The sequence below is a fragment of the Leucopleurus acutus genome (genome assembly GCF_964270905.1).
Source record: "Leucopleurus acutus genome assembly, chromosome: 5".
Taxonomy (NCBI): Eukaryota; Metazoa; Chordata; class Mammalia; order Artiodactyla; family Delphinidae; genus Leucopleurus; species Leucopleurus acutus.
Window position 1 is genome coordinate 69,046,653 of NC_139147.1, and position 20,782 is coordinate 69,067,434.

Below are 20,782 nucleotides of genomic sequence, written 5' to 3' on the forward strand. Positions count from 1 at the left end.
GGGGTCTCCCTCCGGGCCTGCTGTCTGGGAGCCATGCATAGTCTCAGAGATCCCAACTTCTATCTGGTTCACACACAGGAGAAGACACAGTGGTGAGCCAGCCAGACCTGAACCCCAAACAGGACACCCCCAGGATGCCAGGCAGGGAACCCTGACAAGTCCTCAGTCCTTGCCCCCCCTCAGCCAGGGGAGTACACAGGGGCAGGTCCCTCTGCCCGGGGCTCACGGGGAGAAGCCCCCGAGTCTGTGAGCTGCATGAATGGCCTGCCTCCCGGCCCAGGAGTCTCCTGAGGGTGAGGGTTAGGGTGAGACACAGTCGTCTTCCTTTCTCTGAACTAACCAAACCCCAGAGATCATCACAGAGGAAGTGCCTAGTGAGGGTGTCACAGGGGCTGACAGCTTGGTCTCCTCTCCTCCCCCCTCCCCCTTCGCCTGGCGGGCACCTTGATCCCAGGAGGGAATGCTGATGCTCTCACCACCCCAACTCATCAGCCCCGGGGGAGAGGCGGAGGGCTGCTTCCTGCCGCCCGAGCTGCTTGGTTTGCTTGCAAACCCCAGGGAGACTGAGGACGCAACAGGCAAGGGCAGGGCTAGAGCTGGTGCTCCAGAGCCGCCCCTAGAGCATTCCCACAGAGCCAGGAACGCTGGGCTCCCTCCAGGGGAAACGTTCCCCATAGGCTGGGCACCCCCCCAGGGAGGCGGGGCTGGACAGCTGCCCTGAGCACAGCTGGTGGGCAGGCAGCAGCTGGGCCCAGGCAGGCTCCCTGCCAGCTGTGCTCAGGGCAGGAGGGCCTCACTCACCTGCTGCTGGTTCTCCCGCTGCGAGTGCAGCCGAGCCTGGATGCACTCCCGGGTCTCCTGGAAGGCCTGTCTCTGGGAGACCTCAGCCGGGTAGTGGGTGCAGACGCCCACGATGTTGGTGCAGGAGAAAATGAGGACATTGGAGACGAGCTGCAGAGGGAGAGAGGAGGACACGGAGCTCAGGCCTGGAGCAGGCACCAGGCACTGGAGCCTCAGCCATGACCCTCCCAGTCCCAGAGCTCGGAGCCCCCCCAGCCCCAAAGTAGCAAACACACACCTAGCTGCCCGCAAACAAATGCCAAGGGCACCCACCCGCAGCCAACTGCTGGGAGTAGCCAAGTGTCATCAGTCAGGCTCTCTGATGTCCTCAGAGGCTAAAGCTTGGCTGGCCTGTGACAGAATATGGCCCCAAGGATGCTGAGTCACTGAATACTCGCACTGGCCGTGTCCACGGTACCAAAGGCTAAAAGGTTAGGTGTCTTGGGGATGCTGTGACAGAGCTGTGTGTGTTGGGGGTGGCAAGGGCACGGCAGGGAAGGCTCCTTGAGGGGGACAGGGTTTCATTGTTTGAAAGTGCGACAGGGTCCACATAGGACAAAGGGCTGCTCTTCCACAAAGAGGCCTTAGCTGGCTCTTCCCCAGGAATCAGCTCCAAGAAGCAAATACTTGCTGATACCCAGCACTGCGTGAAGTCCTCTGGGGACTGAGGGAAGGATGAGGTCCCTGGCCAGCAGGGCTGTGTCCACACAGGTCTCATCTCTTTCTCTGCACCAGCACCAGGGCCTCCTGACGACCCCACCAGCACACCTGTTGGCAAGCACCCACCATTACCCCCACTCCTCACGGATGCCCTCCTCGGTGCAGACAGAGATGTGTGTGGAGAAAGACCACTGTCCCTCGGGTCAGAGACAAGGCTGCAATTCTTTTGAAAGCAATACTTACTGAAAAGCTAAGGGAAAACACAACTCAACCCACAAAAGCAGGGTTGACATAGCACATTCCAGGTCCTGGCAAAGGTACTGTTTGCTCAGAACTTCTCTTGGCAGGTACAGCTCCTGGGGTATCTGGGTAAACAGATCCTGGTCCTGCCCTTGCCTCAGGCCATACCGGACAGAAGCCACACAGAGGCTCAGCTTTCTAGACCTCAATCACTCCCTCCAAACATTTAGTTCTTAGTCCCAGCTGCAGAGGGGGAGCCCAGGCCGACCCCTGCGCCTCCCGCTGCGGCTCCTCCAGCCCCCAGGAGCCCTGCACTGGTCTCTAGTCCACTTGTCTATTGGGATCCCAAAGGGCCTCCCTCTGGGACTTCAGCTGCCTGGCAGCGACTCTTCTTCCAGGGTGTCTCTGGACCTAGAGGTCCTGTCCTTGGCTCTGCTCTGCATTCTACCTGAAGGCTTTCCCCAGCCCAGCTCTGAGGTGGCCCTGACCTCCACCCAGGCTCTCAGGCCCAGAGCCATGTGGGCTCCATACCAGATGTGCTGCCATCTTTCCCTGGAGACATCCTATACCATGTCTGTCCCAGTCCATGCACAGAAAGCGACTTCTCCTCTCCCGTCTCAGTCTTGCTCTCTCCTCGGCTACACAAAAAACTCTGATTTTCTGGCTGAAGGACACTGTGGGCTCCCCTCAAGCACCTCCTGGCTCCCCTCCAGATGCCTCCCTCAGGACCCTTCAGGGAAGGGGCAAACTCAGATTACCAGCTCCACAGCTCCACCAACTCAGCTGCTCACTCCCAGCGCCCCCACCCCAACCTCAGCCACCCCTGAATCCTACCACTGTCATCCTATGTAAACGCACTGCAGAGAAAAACCCCAACCTATTTATCACAAGCAAAGAAGACCCCTGCTCTACAGAAGCTTACAGTCCAGTTGAGGAGATAAGCGGTCAAGACTGACAGAGAACCAGCAACAGGAAGCAGAAACTGACTCATGCCAAGCAAGAGGGAGCGGAAGAGAGCACAGAGTGAGGAGAGACCGCTGGGCAGGCCCGGGCTGCCTGGGCCTGCGGTTAGGGGCATGTTTGCCGAGGCTGGCAGACGTAAGAAAGGGCGTCCCTGGAGAGGGCATCCAGGAAGCTCAGGCTTGCGAGGTACTCAGGGTCCTTGAGTAAACAACCCAGGCTCTCTGATCCTGAGGGCAAGTCCACAGAGAGGAGCTGGAGCTGGAAAGGCAGACTGGAGCCAGAATGAAGAGGCATCTGAATGTTAGGCTGACAAGTGCTGGCACAATCCTACAACAGGAGCCACGAACACTGCTGAGGCAAAGAACGGCAGGATGGGCACACGGCTTCAGGAAGGTTCGTCGGGGCAAGAGGGACGCAGGGCGTCGAGAGATGGGCCAGGAGGCTACCACTGAAGCCCAAAGCATGAGGGAACAAAGACCTACATGAGGCTGGGGGCTGGCAAGGCAGAGCTGACTCAGAAAGAAGAGCCCCCCAGGGCAGGGAAGAAACAGACTGCAGCCTGCTGTAGGAAGCAATGCAATGACTGTGAAGGGAGAGCCCAAGGGCACACCTCCTGGAAGTCGCTGGGGACCACTGAGAGAGGGCTAAGGAGAGAGAAGGAGATGAGGAGGTGGAGGTGAAGGTGCAGACTACAGGGAATTCTGAAGAATGTTCTCTTTAGGGGATAGCTTTTGAAAGGTGAGAGGGAGGTGCCGGACGATAAAAAAAGGAGTGAGGAGAAACTGGAAAGGAGAATATGAAAAGTTACCCTCAGACAGAATAATGCAGCATGATGATGCAACATGGCCACGAGTGGAAGGCTGTTTCAACATCAAAAATCAATGTAATTCACCACATTAACCGACTAAATGGAAAACCATATGGTTATTTCAATAGTTACTGAAGAAGTATTTGACGAAACTTAACATCTATGCAAGATTTTTAGCTTAATTTAATTTTTTTATTTTTTTGGCCGCACTGTGCAGCATTGGGATCTTAGTTCCCCCACCAAGGATCGAACCAGTGTCCCCTGCACTGGAAACGTGGAGTCTTAACCGCTGGACCACCAGGGAAGTCCCTATACAAGATTTTTTTTTTTAACTCCTAACAAATTAGGAATAGAAGGGAAATTCCTCAATCCTGGTATATGCCAATCAATGGCATATACAAAAACCTATAGCTAACATCATACTTAATGGTGAAAGACTGACTGTTTTCCCCTAAGATCAGGAACAAAGCGAGATTGTCCTCTCTCATTACATGTATTCAACTTCATATTGAAGGTCCGAGGCCATGCAATAAGATAAGAGAAAAAAATAAAATGCATACAGATTGGAAAGGAAGAAATAAAACTGTCTGTATTTGCAGATGACATGTTTGTCTGTGTAGAAAATCCCAAAGAATCTCCAAAACAGCTACCAGAATTAATAAGCAAGTTTAGAATACAAAGATACATGATCACAGGAAACAAGGTCAATATACAAAAAAGCAACTGTATTTCTACAGGCAAGCAACAATCAGAAGTGAAATTTTTTTAAAGTGCCATTTATATATCACCAAAACTATGAAATATTTATCCATAAATCTAACAAAATATTGCAAACCTGTTCACTGAAAACTATAAAACACTAACGAAAGAAATTTTAAAAGACCTAAATAAACGGAGAGACATACCATGTGCATGTATTGGAAAACTCAGTATTGTTCAGATGTCAATTCACCCCAAATTGATGTATAGATGCAACGTAATCATAATCAAAACCCAACCAGGGTTTTAAAAAGAAATTGACAAGCTGACTCTAAAATTTATATGGAAAAGCAAAACAACTAGCATAGCCAAAACAATTTTGAAGAAGATGAACCAAGTTGGAAGACTCATACTACTCAATTTTAAGACTGACTATAAAAGTACAGTAATTAATCTAGTGCAGTACTGGCCTAAGGATAGAAATATAGATCAATGGAATAGAATTGAGAGTCCAGAAATAAACCCTTACATTTATGGTTTGCTGATTTTTAACAAGAGTACCAAGACAATTCAATGGGAAAGGAATAGTCTTTTTAGCAAATGATACCGAGATAACTTCATATCCACATGCAAAAAAATGAAGTTGTACCTCATAACTCATACCATATACAAAATTAACTCAAAGTGGATCAGAGACCTAAACATGAGAGCTACAGTTATAAAACTCTTAGAAGAAAATATAGGAATAAATCTTCATGACCTAGGATTAGGCAATGATTTCTTAGACATTACACCAAAAGCACAAATGATAAAAGATAAAAAAAGAGATAAACTGCCCTTCATCAAATTTAAGAAGTCCTGTGCTTCTAAAGGAATCATCAAGAAAGGGAAAAGACAACCCACAGAATGGGAGAAAATATCTGCAAATCATTTATCACACCTTTATTTTTGACAAATATACAAAGGCAACTAAATGGAGAAAGGAAAATCTTCTCAACAAACGGTGCCAGAAAAATTGGACACCCATATGATTAACTCAAAACATACAAAAATTTACTCAGAACAGTTCATAGGCCTGAATGTAAAACCTAAAACTATTAAACTTCCAGAAGAAAACACAAGACTTTGGGTTAGGCAAAGATTTCTTATATACCACAGCAAAACATGATCCATAAAAGAAAAGAAATGATAAATTGATAAATCAGACTTCATCAAAATTAAGAACATTTGCCTTCAAAAGACACTGTTAAGAAAATGAAAAGACAAGCAGCAGAATGGGAACAATTATTTGTAAATCATATATCTAATAAAAAGACTTGTACCCCAAATTCATAAAGAGCTCTCAAGTCAAAAATAAGAAAACCAACAACCCACTTTTTAAAAGAGCAAAATATTTAAGTAGACAATTCACCAAAGAAGATATAAGATGACAAATAAGCACAGAGACAGATGCTCAAAATCATTAGCCATTAGGGAAATGCAAATTTAAAACAAACAATGAGATACTACTAAACACTATTAGAATGGTTAAAATAAAATAGAAAACGAAAAGAAAAGAAGAAAGAACTGCCAACACTGGCACAGGTGAGAGTGTGTAGCAACTGGAACTCTCATACCTTGCTAGTAGGAATGAAAAATGGTACAGCCACCTTGGGAAACATTCTGGCATTTCTCATACTTATGCCTGCCATGTGACCAGCAACCTCACTCCTAGGTATCTGTCCAAATCAAATGAAAAGTTATGTTCACACAAAAATCTGTGCAGGAATGTTTATGGAATACTACCCATCTAGAAAATGGAACAATCTAGTGATAACACACAACATGAACGAGTCTTAAATACACTATGCTGAGTGAAAGAAGCCACACTCAAAAGGCTACATACTATATGATTCCATTTATGTGGCATTCTGGCAAAGATAAAACTGCAGGGACTGAAAACAGATCAGTGGTTGCCAGGAGGCAGGAGGAGAGGTCGGCTAAAAGGGGCAGCAGGAGGAAATCTTTCAGGGTGATGGAACTGTTCCATATCATGATTGTGCTGGTAGTTACACATCTATATGCCTTTGCCAAATCCACAGAACTGCACGCCGGAGAAGCTGAATTCTACTGTATGTAAGTTATACTTTAATAAAGAAAGGACAGGACTAAGATCCAGGAGGGACTAGCAGAGAGAATACAAGGAGCCGGCTGGACGGGGAAAGGGCAGCCCTTCCTCTCTCTGAGGCCAGAAAGAGGGACCAGACTCTCTTCTGAGACATGATCTCCAAAGTAATTATCAACTGGCCGATGCTGTATCTCAGTACTAATCCTCCTGACCTCTCCTGCTGTAACCTTACTCCTCCTGCAGCCAGAAGGCCAATAGCAACAGACGGTGCAAATCCAGGTAAAATGATGCTCCGTAACCCAATAGGGTCCAAATGGCTTGGCTAAGCTTAGCACGCCTCAGTGTTCCCCTCTCCCATTCACTAAACACACAATGGGGTGAGGAGGAAGAGAGTGCTAGGTATGAGAGAGGGGTCTTGAGCAAGGCCCCACTGGGAAGGGTGATTTCAGCAAATTGGACCTGAGAGTGAAAAAGAGATGAACACATCAAACAAACACACACACCACACACACTCACACACACACACCCCACCCGTCAAAAAAGCAGGAATCTGTGTGCCAGGTTTTAATAGATGCTAAGGCCACTGTGCAGACACTAAGGTTATGAATGGAGAGGAAACGTCAGTAAAATCTGATGGAATTCTGCTTACGGCCTTCCAGGAAGGAGTTTGTAGCTTAAAAATGATCTCACACCTCAGGCACAAGGATCTAAATGCTGACCAGCTTTCTTCTCTACTAAAAATAATTATCAAATATTGAGCCCCTTCATATGTCCTTATGTAAAACACTTAATTAGTAAATAATAGCAGGTATCATTCACAACAAGTAAGCAAGGCCTAATTAAGGGTTTGTTGGTTTTCCTTGTGCCGGCCGACCTCACAGGACATGTCCAACCACATGGAAGAGGCGCGCACGCGCGCGTGTGTGTGTGTGTGTGTGTGTGTGTGTGAAGGGATACCTACATTACACCAGGTGGAGTAACAGGGACACCTGACAATACAGCAAACCTCAGTCCTGGCAGTGGCCTCAGCATTTGCTTTTAAAACCAGGCCTACATATGGTTTGGGTCTGGGAGGTCCCAGGACCACACCAGGAGAAACCCCGTGAGTGGGGAATGTTTGGAATTCTGGTCTCCTAGTGGAAACCCAGAGGAGATGCCTAGGCATATGTACAACTCCGCTGGCATTTCTAAAACCCCAGCACTTCAGAAACCCAATCTTTGGCTGTGTGTCGGCTGCAGGTTTGATTTGGCCACAAGTGAAGAGACAGTCCTCAGTGTGTGCAGTGTCTCCATGGCAAAGGTTGAAAGGACTCCCAGCAGCTTACCTTGGGCACTGCCATCCTTGCTGCCTCTTCTCTCTGAGTTTTCAGGGGGGACCCAAGGGCCTGCTGCCATAGGCCTGCTACTAACCAGTCTTGAGAAAGGCACACAGCAAAGAGGAATGAGGAATGAACAGTTTGGAATAGAAGGAAATAAGCTGGGGAAGACCCCCTCACAATCTGCTATTTTGCACGAATTCTGTTCTGGACAAGCCAGCTTGCCCTTGCAAGTTGGTTCACAGGGTGGATCTGGTAGGAGATGGGGAATGAGAATTCCCCAGGGAGCCAGATTTGGTGACTGGGGCAAGATGTTCAGTTATATTTGAATTTCAGATAAACAACAATTTTTTTTAGTATAAGTATGTCCCATGCAATATTGGGGACATATACGACAAAATTATTTGTTTATCTGAAATTCAAGTTTAACTGGGCGACTGTATTTTCACTGACAACGCTAACGGGGAGCCCTTTCAAACCTGCCCTCCTCCAGCTGACACCGCCCCCCCTGACTGAGCCCCAGCACACTAAGCGTGACCCAGCCCCCACCCCGCCCCACTTCCTCTTCCAGATCCTCTTCCACTCTCAGTGGCTCCTGCACAGATAGACTACAGTAATTCCTCTTCACATCAGGGCCTGAAATCACCCCACTTAAGTGCAAGTCAAAGCTGAGATCGAATTTTCCAAATCCACCCACCTGGACCCAGGGGGCTAGACCAACTCAGGGCCCTGGGGGCTGAGGACCAGCTCCCCAGTACTCTGCAGCTGTGACCTGGGACCCCAGCCTTAAAGACAGGCAGAACCCTTTCTGTTCTAGTCCTTTTTCTGTTTACAAACACACAAAACTAGCAACCAAATGAGTCCCAACTAAAAGGAGCTGACAAGCAGGACAAGGGTTCCTTCTTCCTGTCCCAGATTTAATTTCTCCTCCGTGGTGCTGGTGGGAAGCTTGGGGGACCTCGGTGGAATCCCATTATGATGTAAAATAAATCAAGGAAGGATAATCTTAAATTATACACTGAGAAGGCATATCAGCAGGGTTTCTTGTATACTGTACCATGCTCGATTAGGTGCTAAATGGCTTTTTTAAAATATTACATATATTAACTTTTTTTCTTCATAGTGATGCCTCTTTTAAAATTTTTCCTTTACAGAGAATAAAGATTGTGTACTTTTTTTGTGATCAAAGCCACATTATCTCTGCCTGAGGGTTTCTGTGACGAGGTCCTCTTTCATAGAGGTGGCTGGTCCAACTCAATGGCTCTGGACAAACAAGACCAGGGTCTCCGCTCACTTCATTCCTGCTAGGGTTCTGCCCAGGTGGCACCCCCTCCTCCTCTCCATTCCAGCCAGGATCTAGCTGCTCAGTGCTTGTCAATGTCTCCTGCACTGGAATCCTCTATGCCACTATCCTCTATGTCAGTGATCCTCATATCCCCTTATATCATGACACTTTCCTGCTCAAAAGCCCACCAGTAAAATAAAGCCCACACTCCTGTGCTGGTATTTAGATTCTACAAGTCTCATTGTGGGCCATGTTCCCCTTCTCCTCACTACCCCAACCATATGGGCTACTCACTGCCTCTGGAAATACCAATCTACAATATGATTCTAAAAGTACAATGTTTGGGACTTCCCTGGTGGTGCAGTGGTTAAGAATCTGCCTGCCAATGCAGGGGACAAGGGTTCGATCCCTGGTCTGGGAAGATCCCACATGCTGCAGAGCAACTAGGCCCACGTGCTGCAACTAATGTAGCCCGCGTGCTCTAGGGCCCACAAGCTGCAACTACTGAGCCTGAGTGCTGCAACTACTGAAGCCGCCGCCTAGAGTCCGTGCTCCACAACAAGAGAAGCCACTGCAATGAGAAGACCGCGCACCGTAACCACGAAGAGTAGCCCCCTCTCGTCACAACTATAGAAAGCCTGTGCACAGCAATGAAGACCCAACACAGCCAAAAATAAATAAAATTCTTAAAAAATAATAAAGTGTATAATTCAATGGTTTTAAAAAAGTAATCTATAAAAGTACGATGTTTATTTAATACAATTTTACTATTACTAAAAACAAGTCAATAATTAGCATCTGCTTAATCCATATTTAGGAAAGACAACGTAGACTAAAGTAGAAAAAAGACAAGTATCTAGGAATGATGGGGGTCAGCAATTTACAGCCTTCAAAACACCTTCACAGGTAATATTTCATTGCATCCTCATTGCATCCTTCTAAGATAAGCAAGTTGGGTGGCATCACCCCCTCCTGCTGATGCAGGAACTAAGGCTCGAGGCAGGAGCCTCAAAGGCGGTCACACAGCAAGACTGCGGCAGAACTCAATTGGATTTTCATTCTGAGTTCAGAGCTTGTCCTGCTCTACTGTACAAAGCTGTTATTTATCCCAACTTAATTTAGGTCCACTTTTGTTTTATTCTATTTAATAAAGAAACACTCGACTTTCTTTCACCCTCGTCCTAAGTGCCCCAGGCCTTCTTCATAGATCCTGGTCACATAAAATGCTGCTGATTAGGGCCCTCCTCCCAGCTGCTGCCTCCAGCCCAGCTCTCTCCCAGGAACTCGCCCCTGCGGGTGAGAAAGGCCTATTGCCTGTCTTGTGAGGCCAAGCCTTACGCTCGTAGAGTGTCCTTTAATTATGTTTTCAGCGAGATACAATTCATACACCATACCATAGAATTCATCCGTTTAGAGTATACAATTCAGTAGCTTTTTTTTTTTTTTTTTTTTGCGGTACGCGGGCCTCTCACTGTTGTGGCCTCTCCTGTTGCGGAGCACAGGCTCCGGACGCGCAGGCTCAGCGGCCATGGCTCACGGGCCCAGCCGCCCCGCGGCATGTGGGATCTTTCCGGACCGGGGCACGAACCCGTGTCCCCTGCATCGGCAGGCGGACTCTCAACCACTGCGCCACCAGGGAAGCCCAATTCAGTAGCTTTTAATGCAATCTCAAGGTTGTGCAACCCTCACCACTGACTCCAGAACATTATTAACATCCCCCCAAAGAAATCCCACACCCATTAATCCTCGTTTATTTCCCCCCGCAGCCCCACCCCCAGCTCCGTCAATTACTAATTTACTGTCTGTCTTGATGGACTTGCCTGTTCTAGACATTTCATATAAATGGTATCATGTAATAGCCTCCCATGTCTAGCTCTTTTCACTTAGCATAATATTTTCAAGATTCATCTCTGTTTAGCATGTATCAGTACTTCATTCCTTTTTATGGCCAAATAACATTCCATAGTACAGATATACCACATTTTGTTTGTTCATCCATCAGTTATAGACATTTGGGTTGTATCTACTTTTTGACTGTTATGAATAATGTTGCTATGAACATTTATGTACAGCTTCTTTCAGAGACATCTGTTTTCAATTCTCTTGGGTATATACCTAGGAGTGGAATTGCTAGATGTTATGGATTGAATGTTTGTGTCCTCTTCCCCTAAATGCATACGTTAAAATCCTGACCCCCAGTGTGATGGTCTTAGGAGGTGGGGCTTTGGGAAGATGATTAGGTATGAGGGTGGAGCATTCATGAGTGGGATTAGCACCCTTACAAAAGAGATCTCATAGAGTTTTCTAATCTCTAATTAAGTGAGTACTCTCTAAGTGTGTACACAGTGAAAAATTATGAACCAGGAAGTGGGCTCTCACCAGACCCAAATCTGCTGGTGACTTGAACTTGATTTCCCAGCCTCCTGAATGTGAGAAATAAATGTTGTTTAAGCCACCCAGGCTATGGTATTTTGTTAGGGCAAACTGGATGGACTAAGACGCTGGTCACATGGTAACACTATGTTAAACATTTTGAGGAACTGCCCAAGTGTTTTCCAGAGTGGCTGCACCTTTTATATCCCAACCAGCCGTGGCTGAGGGCTCTGACTCTCCACAATCCTCCCCAACACTTGTTTTGTCTGTCTTTTTTATTACAGCCATCCTAGTGGGAGTGAGGTGGTATCTCATTGTGATTTTGATTCCCTTACAATTTAAAGCAAATAGTGACAAGAAAATGCAAGGTCGTCTACTCTGTAACTTAAACAGCTGTGCCTTTAGAGAGAAATGGCCGCACTGCACCCTTTATTTTTGTCATCTTTGGTCACTTATTCCTAGGAAGACCCCAGACCTTGTGTACACAGCCAGAGAAAAACAACAGCTTTCATATAACAGTACTTATTTGAACAGGACATCCTGTTAATTCGCTCAAAAAGCATTGACTAAGCATCCAGTGCAGAGCACCATACTGGGGCACTGGGGAACCTTAACCCCGGCCACCCAGCCCCTGCCCTCCAGGACTCCAGGTCTGGTGGTGGAGGAAGGCATATGCACAGAAGCATCTGAGAGGACACAAACTCTGCAGGCCTTGCAGTGTCGCTAATCCCAAGTTAGTTCCACAAACGCTCAACAAATATGGCAGAGGAGATAATACTGTTATTATATGAAGTGGTTTATAAATTAACAAGGAATAAGTAGAATTTCACAGAAAACTGGATAATGTAGATGAAGAAGCTTTTCAAAGAAGTAAAATTACAAATGACTTATAAACACATGATATGAAAAATGTGAACCTCACCAGTAAGCAAAGAAATACAAATGAAAACAATATTTTGCCTATTAAACTAGCAAAGCTTTTTTTCATGGTAATAATGATGGCAAGAATGCAACAGAAGAGGCACCATACCATCAGTGGGGATGTGAAGGCACAACCTTCTGGAAAGCAATCTGGCCATGTGTATGAAGAGCTTTAAAAATGTTTATACTCTTTGACCTAGATTCAGTCTCCTCTCAGGAATCTGTGCTACAGAAACTCAGTAGCTTGGGCAGGGCTTTATATCCAAGGAGAATTAGAAAACTTAAAAATGGGGAACAAAAAAAAAAAAAAAAAAAAATGGGGAACAGATAAATGTTGAACAACTAGAGGACAGTTAAATAAATTACGGTGCTTCAATACCCTGGAATATGTCAAGGCCTTTCAAATGTTTTATTTGAAGAAGATTCAACATCATGGGGAAGTCTGCAAAATATAATGTCAAGTGGGGTAAAAAGACAATACAGAATTGCATATTCAGCATGATCCCAATCTAAAAGTCTATGTATGTTAACAGTGGTAGACTGTCTCTAGGTGGTAGCATTATAAGTATTTTTACCTTTTTTCTTTAGACCACTGAATACTTTCCTACTTTTCTACCATACGTACGAATCTTAAAAGAGAAAAATGATGAATTTATTTTAAAAAGAGGAAAATCTTACATGCTTTTACTCTGAGCATGGCAGGTTGAAGGAACTTCTTATCCTAATTGAAGAGATCAGAATTCAAATGCCTACAAAACCAGCCAGAATAAGTCAAATGGGAAAAGAGACTCGAACAAGAAAAAGACGTCACGTCTGGGCAGTGGGGACCAAGAAGGCTAGAAGTGTCTGGGGATGGAACCTGCAGCGTGGGCAGCATCCGGGCAGCCAGCATGACAGGGGAGGGGTGTCCAGGTGGCAGAAACAACCTGAATAAAGGGGTGGAGGGAGACAGGTGCAAGGCTGCCTGTGGAATGCGAGGAAGTCAACGCTGACTGGGACAGAGCCAGCAAGGGGAACTGGGCAGAGACAGGGTGGGGTTCGTGGCTGGATCATGAAGGACATCCTTGTCAGGTAAGGAGCTGGCACATGACCCAGGAAGCATTAAAAACTCTTGGTGGCTGCACTTCCCAAAATAAAAAGTATATTAATTTTTCAACTTATAAAATGTGCTTTCGTTAGAGAAAATTTCAAAATCATAGAAAAAAAATCAATTTACCCCCCAAAGACAACCAGTGCTGTCTGGTTCCTTCCTTCCTTCCCTCCTTCCTCTCTAATCTACTCACAGTTTTTTGTTTTTGCTTTTGTGAAGCTGGGATCTTACTGTTTCTATGATTTGGTATCCTGCTTTTTTCTCTCAATGCTGTAGTGTAAGCAAGTTCCCCTGTTATTACAACTTCTAATGCTGCAGGCTTTCAACAGGGAAATGTGATCAGAGATGCACTTCAGAAAGATTAATTCGACAGCTGGGAAAGAGGTAGTCAAGAGGAAGGTGCTAGAGATGGAGAAACCAAAAGGAGAGGTGGGGAAATGGCACAGACGAGAAAGGCCAGGGCCTGAGGGGGGCTAGGGGCCTGCAAAGGGAAGGGGGAGCCGTGTTGGGAGGTCCCAAGCAAGACATTTGCCAGAAGTAGCTCTCCAGGGGAAGGGAAGTTTCCATGGTGAGTGTTATGAGTGAGACAGTGTCACGAAAGCTAACTGGAAGAGAGAGGTTAGAGGAAGAGTTGGAGGGCCAACCGAGTCAAGTCTGTGGAAGAGGCTGACAAGGTACCATGAATCAAAGGTTGTTAGGGCCCTCCCACAGGTGACCTCTGAGGGAGATTGGGTAGAAGAGGGGTCTAGACTGCAACGGATTAAGTCACAGGGGCTGTGAAGGTGACTCTTTCTTAGGATGCTTGAGAGGGAGCGTGGAATGAAGGGAAAGGTGGGAGAACCAGATTTATCCAAAGGCAGAGGCAGGGGAGGACTACAGGGGCAAAGGAGGACAGAAGTCTATTGAGCTGCAGGACAGCACTGTCCACAACGGCAGCCGCCAGCTGCACGCAGCTGTGGGCACTTGAAATGTGACTAGTCTGAACTGCGGTGTGCTGTAAGTGTAAATACACATCCGAGTTTGAAATCATTTTTTAAGTATTTGTTTAAATGATATACTAAAGATACTGGGTGAAGTAAAAATACACTATTAAAATTAATTTCACCCGTTAAAAATTTTTTTTAATTAATTATTTGCTACGTTGGGTCTTTGTTGCTGTGCGCAGGCTTTCTCTAGTTGCAGCGAGCAGGGGCTACTCTTCGTTTGCGTTGCGCGGGCTTCTCACTGCAGTGGCTTCTCGTTGCGGAGCATGGGCTCTAGGCGCACAGGCTTCAGTAGTTGTGGCACATGGGCTCAGTAGTTGTGGCTTGCAGGCTCTAGAGCGCAGGCTCAGCAGTTGTGACGCACGGGCTTATTTGCTCTGCGGCATGTGGGGTCTTCCCGGATCAGGGCTCGAACCCGTGTCCCCTGCACTGGCAAGCGGATTCTTAAACACTGCGCCACCAGGGAAGTCTAAATTTCACCCATTTTAAAAAACTTTTTTGGCTACTGGAAAAGTTAAAATTATGTATGTAGCTCTCATTATATTTCTGTTGGACAGCACAGCTGTAGAACAAAGGGGAGGCAAAGCAAGAGGGACTGGGAACACGGTAGACAGGGGACAGACCACAAGCTGATTTGCACAATATCAAACTGCTGTTTTTGAAAAGCTGACACTCAGTGAATTGACCTAGAGCCCCACCTTTGGGCCACAGAGGGACTGGCCTCCCTCCCTGCCCTTTAGGGGGTCATTTTCCAAAGACTCAGATTCTTTCATCTACTAGGCTCAGAGCAGACTTCAGATGGTGTGCCCCAAGACAGCCACTCTCTCTGGCTTTTGGGAGCATGAAATGTGCAGGAGAAGAGGGACAGGGGTCTCTGGGCGCTGAGGCTCAACCATAAGACCCCAAGGGACCAGAAAGTCTCTCACGGGGGGCTCAGGTATAGACTGAGGTATTAAGACCGTATTAAGACAGGATGTCAACGTTTCTAGCATGTCATGAAACTTGGGGGCTTTGGGAAAGTATATGAATTTAAAACCATGGGGAGAAGGGGCAGCCCGAGAGCAATGAACAACTGTCTGCAAGCAGCACAGTGTAAAGAAAGTGCTAGGGACCTAGGAGGCTAAGTTCTCGTGCGGGATTGGCCACAGAAAAAAAATAGCACTTCGGGGGCTTCCCTGGTGGCGCAGCGGCTGAGAGTCCGCCTGCCGATGCAGGGGACGCGGGTTCGTGCCCCGGTCCGGGGGGATCCCACATGCCGCGGAGCGGCTGGGCCCGTGAGCCGTGGCCGCTGAGCCCGCACATCCGGAGCCTGTGCTCCGCAACGGGAGGAGCCGCAACAGTGAGAGGCCCGCGTACCGCAAAAAAAAAAACAAAAAAAAAAAAACAGCACTTTGGCTCTAAGCAAGTCACTTTTCCTCTATGGGCCTCAGCTTCCTCGTCTATAAAACCGGAGAGGCAGTGGGTGATGGCCAAGGTCTCTGCCACCTGGGACAGTCCATGGAGTGGCCGTGTTCTGGGGCTCTGGCAGCGCAACCGCCCTGGGCACACGACTATGAATGGGGACACCACTTACAGGGTTTTCTGGGAAACCTGATTTCAAATAGCCTGTCCCATGTTCTTCTGAAATGCAATAAAATGCCCAACGTTTCAGCATATAAGCTGCAGCTTCAAGACAGCTGGTCACACCTGGAAGTCATACAAAAGTCTCCCGTCTGATCCATGCTGAATCTGTGGGGAATCCCAGAGGAAGCCGGAGTCCTTCAAAACCTATGCCAGGCAACGACCCCCCACACGCACCCCCAAGGTGTGGGAATCACACGTACAAAGCAGTGCGGAAATGCAGATACGTTCCCACACAAACCAAAGCTATGAGTTGGGGCAGAGGGGTCGGGGGTGATGGACAGGCTAGCTCAGTGGGAGTGCCTTGGTAAGGCTTTCTAGAGAAGCTGGATGGGGCTTCGCCACCCATAAACTGCTTCCCATGCAGTTCTCTGACCTCTGCGGTAAGGGAGGGTTTGCTCTGTGGCCTGGCAAGGAGTTTCTGTGGGCTAGAAGTTTATTTATAATCTGAGTGCAAATGAAGTTTCTCTCCTCCATCCCGGAGAACAATTATCCAGCCCCACCTCCCCGGGTTCCTCCACCCTCAGCATCCTCCTCCCCCTTCCAGGAAAATCAGACAAGCCTTCATTGTTCTAGGTGAGCAGTGGTGACAGCTGAGGATGATGCTGGGCTGTGTAGGTGGAGGGAAGGGGCTGACAAAATGCTGGAATCAGACCCCTCCAGGAGGGGAAAGAGCAGCCCCGCCCCTAACACTGAATTCGGCTTTCCACCCTACACAGGTATAGCGCGGCTTTCCCTCGTGCCTTCCCTACCCACACCTCCTCCCTCCCTCCAGTCCTCACCTCCAGGGGCCCATTTTAGGTCTGCTGAATTTGGAAGGAAGAAAGAAACACTAAAGAGAAAGTGAAATTGCCACCACGCTGCTTACCTAACCTCTACTTGAGCGCAGAACATGTATGGGGCTGTGTCTGTCTGTGTGGCAGGCTTGGGCACCCTGTGAATGACCCAGGATGGAGGGGCACCCTGCAGCTGCTCGGGACAAGGCAGGCTTGCCCAGCTCCGTCAGGTACCACAGCAGGGATTCAGGGGGCTCCAGACGTTACCCCAGAGGTTGCCTGGAGATACCATGGAAGGAGTGCTTTGCTGGGAGTCAGGGGACCCGGACTGACCTTTGCTGGCCTTGTGACTTTGGGCAAATCACATAAGCTCCAGAGCTAGCTCTGAAATGGAGCTATGGATGCCTGCTGACTTTACCAATGCAAACACATCACAGGTGTAAAGCAGTACAAGTTGGTCTAGCGATGCCGATGCCCGGAGTGGCGAGTGGCGGGGAGGGGTGAGAACTAGACAAAAGCCCTCCAGGGGCTGGCCACGCCTCCTTCTGCTCACTATTCCATCCTCATCCTCCAGGACAGGCTGATACGTATCAGGCACCAATAAACACTTATTAAACGAATAAATGGATGAGAAGGATATTGAGGGCTACAGGGTACTTTCAAGGCCTTGAATATTCCAGCTCACGTCAGAAGACAGTCCAGACCCCCAGCCATCTTTGCCTCTGACGCTGAGCACCAGGCACAAGGCAGGAGCGGGGGTTACAGGACCCCATCCATGGGAATTCAAAGGCCTGAGTTAGAATTAAATAGAACACAGATAAGGCCGAGAAAGATGGACAAATGAATGTGGCACTACGTGCCGTGGCCGCTAAGGGCTTGGAGACGGTTTCTACCAGACAGATGAGCCAGGAAGCACGTCTATGTGTCCCTGTGAGCGGGTGCACAGCTCTGCTGGGCTGGGACCTGGGAGACCCACGTGTGGTCTTGGTGGGCCCCTGACTAGCTGGCTGGCTTTGAGCAGATCACTGGGAAATCCCTGGAGGCTGGACCTGGGAGGAGAAATGAGATAATGTGGAAATGAGGCTTGTGGAAAGCCTTGATAAACCGTAAGGACCTGGATTACTGCAGGGCCTGCCCTTCTCCGCACAGGCTGGGCTGCCTCGTGAGGTTTCTTCTTATGTAAAACAGGAGAACACGACCCCACGTCTCTCAGCTGCTTCACAAGGGCCCTGACATCCTAGGACTCGGGGGGCCTTCTCTGTGATGTGACTCAGCCTCCCAGAGAGAAAACCAAGAGTTGGCCCTGGCCGCCACTTACTCCCAGCTGTCCTGCTAACGAGAGGTAGGAAGGTTGACCGGGACTGGCACTGAGACTAAGAGCCCAATTCTTGGGACGAAAGAGTTAAAAAGAGTGAAGTCTTCTTCCTCACGAGACACGACCTGGGTGCCAAAGGGTGAGCCATTAAACTCAACCATTACTGATGCAAGTCTATAAAAAGCGCCTAGTGGAAAGAGTGCAGCAAATGTTCATTTGCAAACTGAAACCCCAGAAACGTACTTTCAGCTCGAGGGCCATCTGATGGACTATAGATTATCACACTACCACCTCCCACCATGTCCCTTTAGAGTAGATAATTAGGATTAACCCTTTTACTTAAAAATTAATTTTACATTTGCAACAACATGGATAGACCTAGAGATTGTCATACTGTGTGAAGTAAGTCCCACAGAGAAAGACAAATATCATATGACAGCGCTTATATGTGAAATCTAAACAAATGGTACAAATGAACTTATTTACAAAACAGAAATAGTCACAGATGTAGAAAACAAACTTATGGTTACCAGGGGAAAAGGGCAGGGGGAGAGATAAATCGGGAGACTGGGATTGACATATACACACCACTATATATAAAATAGATAACTAATAAGGACCTACTGTATAGCACAGGGAACTCTTCTCAGTACTCTGTAATGACCTATATAAAGAATAGGGCTTCCCGGGTGGTGCAGTGGTTGAGAGTCCGCCTGCCGATGCAGGGGACACGAGTTCGTGTCCCGGTCCGGGAAGATCCCACATGCCACGGAGCGGCTGGGCCCGTGAGCCATGGCCGCTGAGCCTGCGCATCCGGAGCCTGTGCTCCGCAACGGGAGAGGCCACAACAGTGAGAGGCCCGCATAACGCAAAAGAATAGATATATGTATATGTATAACTGATTCATTTTGTTGTACAGCATAAACTAACACAACATTGTAAGTCAACTATACTCCAATAGGAACTGTAAATCAACTATACTCCAATAAGAACTAAATTGAAAAAAAAATAATTTTAAGGGCCATGACAGAGACTGTTAGTTGTCCACCTAAATTCATTCTCCCCTTCTTCCAAAACATTACACCGTAGCTGGACACATGGCTGCCCAGCTAGAGTATTTTTCAGCCAACGTTGCAGCTAGGTGTGGTCATGTGACTATGTTCAGGTCAAAGGGATGTGAACAGAAGTGATGTGTGCAACTTCTATGCCATCTCCCTCTCCACCATCAGACAAGCCCCTTGCCCTACCTGGACCAGCACCTTTTTTCACTTTCTTCTAGGCTGGAACATGGATAGCCCCCAAACGCAGCTTTGATGATATAGGTGAGGATAATGGCCTTTTGGGTGGTGGAGCAACCTCATGGGACCAGACCGGGTCACTTTGGGACTACTACCTGAGAAAGGAAGAAACTCTCATCTTCTGAAAGTGACTGTATCTTGGTGTCTCTTTGTTACACTAACATGCCTGCAAACTGCAGAGGTCCATAGACTGGAGCGTCCAATGACAGCCTGATCCCGTCCTTCCCCCTCCTCTCCCATCACTTCCTCCAGTGCAGAAGGGAGAAACCACAACACGCAGAGCACAGAAGATGAGGGAAGGCAGGATGGGGTGGGAGGTGTGAAAATGGGAAGCCCACTTCAAAAACAGTGGACGGTTTCCGAGGCAGTGGTCCTGACAAGAACTGAGCCTGAGCCCAGAAACCAGACCAGAGACAAAGCAGACAGACTGGCTGGATTCTCAAGGGCAGGAGGAAGTAGAGTGGCTGTACTCCACAAGGTGGTAAACGGAGGCCCAGAGGAAAGAAGGAACGGGCTCTGCGTTATCTCAAGGAGATGAAGCATGGTGTGGGAAAGAACACGGCACCTGGTATCAGAAGACCTGGGTTCAGGTCCTGGCTCAGTTACTTATGAGATGAGTGGTGCGGACTGAGTCATTTCACCTTGGAAAGCCTCAGATTCTTCTCCTAGAAAATAGGGAGATACTATCTACTTCTCAAGGACTATCGATAAACTAAATAGGGTAATAATATAAAATGTCAGAAAAGCAGTTATTCTCCCACCGCCTACCTGGTTTAGTTATAGTGAAAGCGAGAAACTGAGAACCGCGACCAATCTATGCCCAGTCCCAGCGTGGGGAGTGGAGTGGGGAGGATAAGAACATCGATCAGTATTTGTCAGGCACCAGGAACGGGGCTGGGAGCGTTTCTCAGAGCATCTCCCAGGGAAAGGGACACGTGGCCAAGCGCCCGAGAGTCTAGTCTGGAGCCTCAGGACCCTGTGCACAGGCAGCCTGGCCTCTCTCACCCACGCTTGGAGGGCCAGGCAAGGGCTAGGGCAAGGCTGTCACTCCCATAGCCCTGGGGGCAGAGACCCCCAAAGATGAGAGGAGCTGGAGAACGGAGCTCCTCTCCTCTGTCCAGTGGCCACTGCAGGCTCTAGCCTGGCGACGACAGGCCTCGAGTGGGAGTGAAAGCAAAGACCAAAGCTTCTCTTCTCAGGGGGCTCTCAGCAAACTGTCAGGCATGCACCCGCAGAGGCGTCTGAACCTTAGCTTCCTGCCTCATGGTCACTCGGCATTTCCACACAGTGAAGCACAGGAAAGCAAAAGGTGCCTGAGGGCCTCAGCTCGGGAGCAGCTGGCCTTGGGCTGCTCCTCAGCCAGACTTGGGGAAGAAAGAGGGATTTTTGAGAGGGTGGGGCAGCAAAGTCTCTGAGGTCTGTAGTGAGACTAGAAAGAGGGCCTGGGACCCCTGGCCCGGTGGTTCCCTTCTCATCTTTGAGCCCTTT

General features: G+C 48.1%; 1 protein-coding gene across 1 annotated transcript in view; it reads right to left on the bottom strand.

The window, feature by feature from the left end:
* Positions 1-20,782, bottom strand: part of ADCY5 (adenylate cyclase 5) — a gene marked incomplete at both ends in the record, with an annotated part of 154,628 nt that overhangs the window by 67,693 nt on the left and 66,153 nt on the right. The window contains one exon of the mRNA XM_082839585.1: positions 802-951. Coding sequence (XP_082695711.1) covers positions 802-951 — 150 coding nt within the window. The remainder of the gene's footprint in view (positions 1-801; positions 952-20,782) is intronic.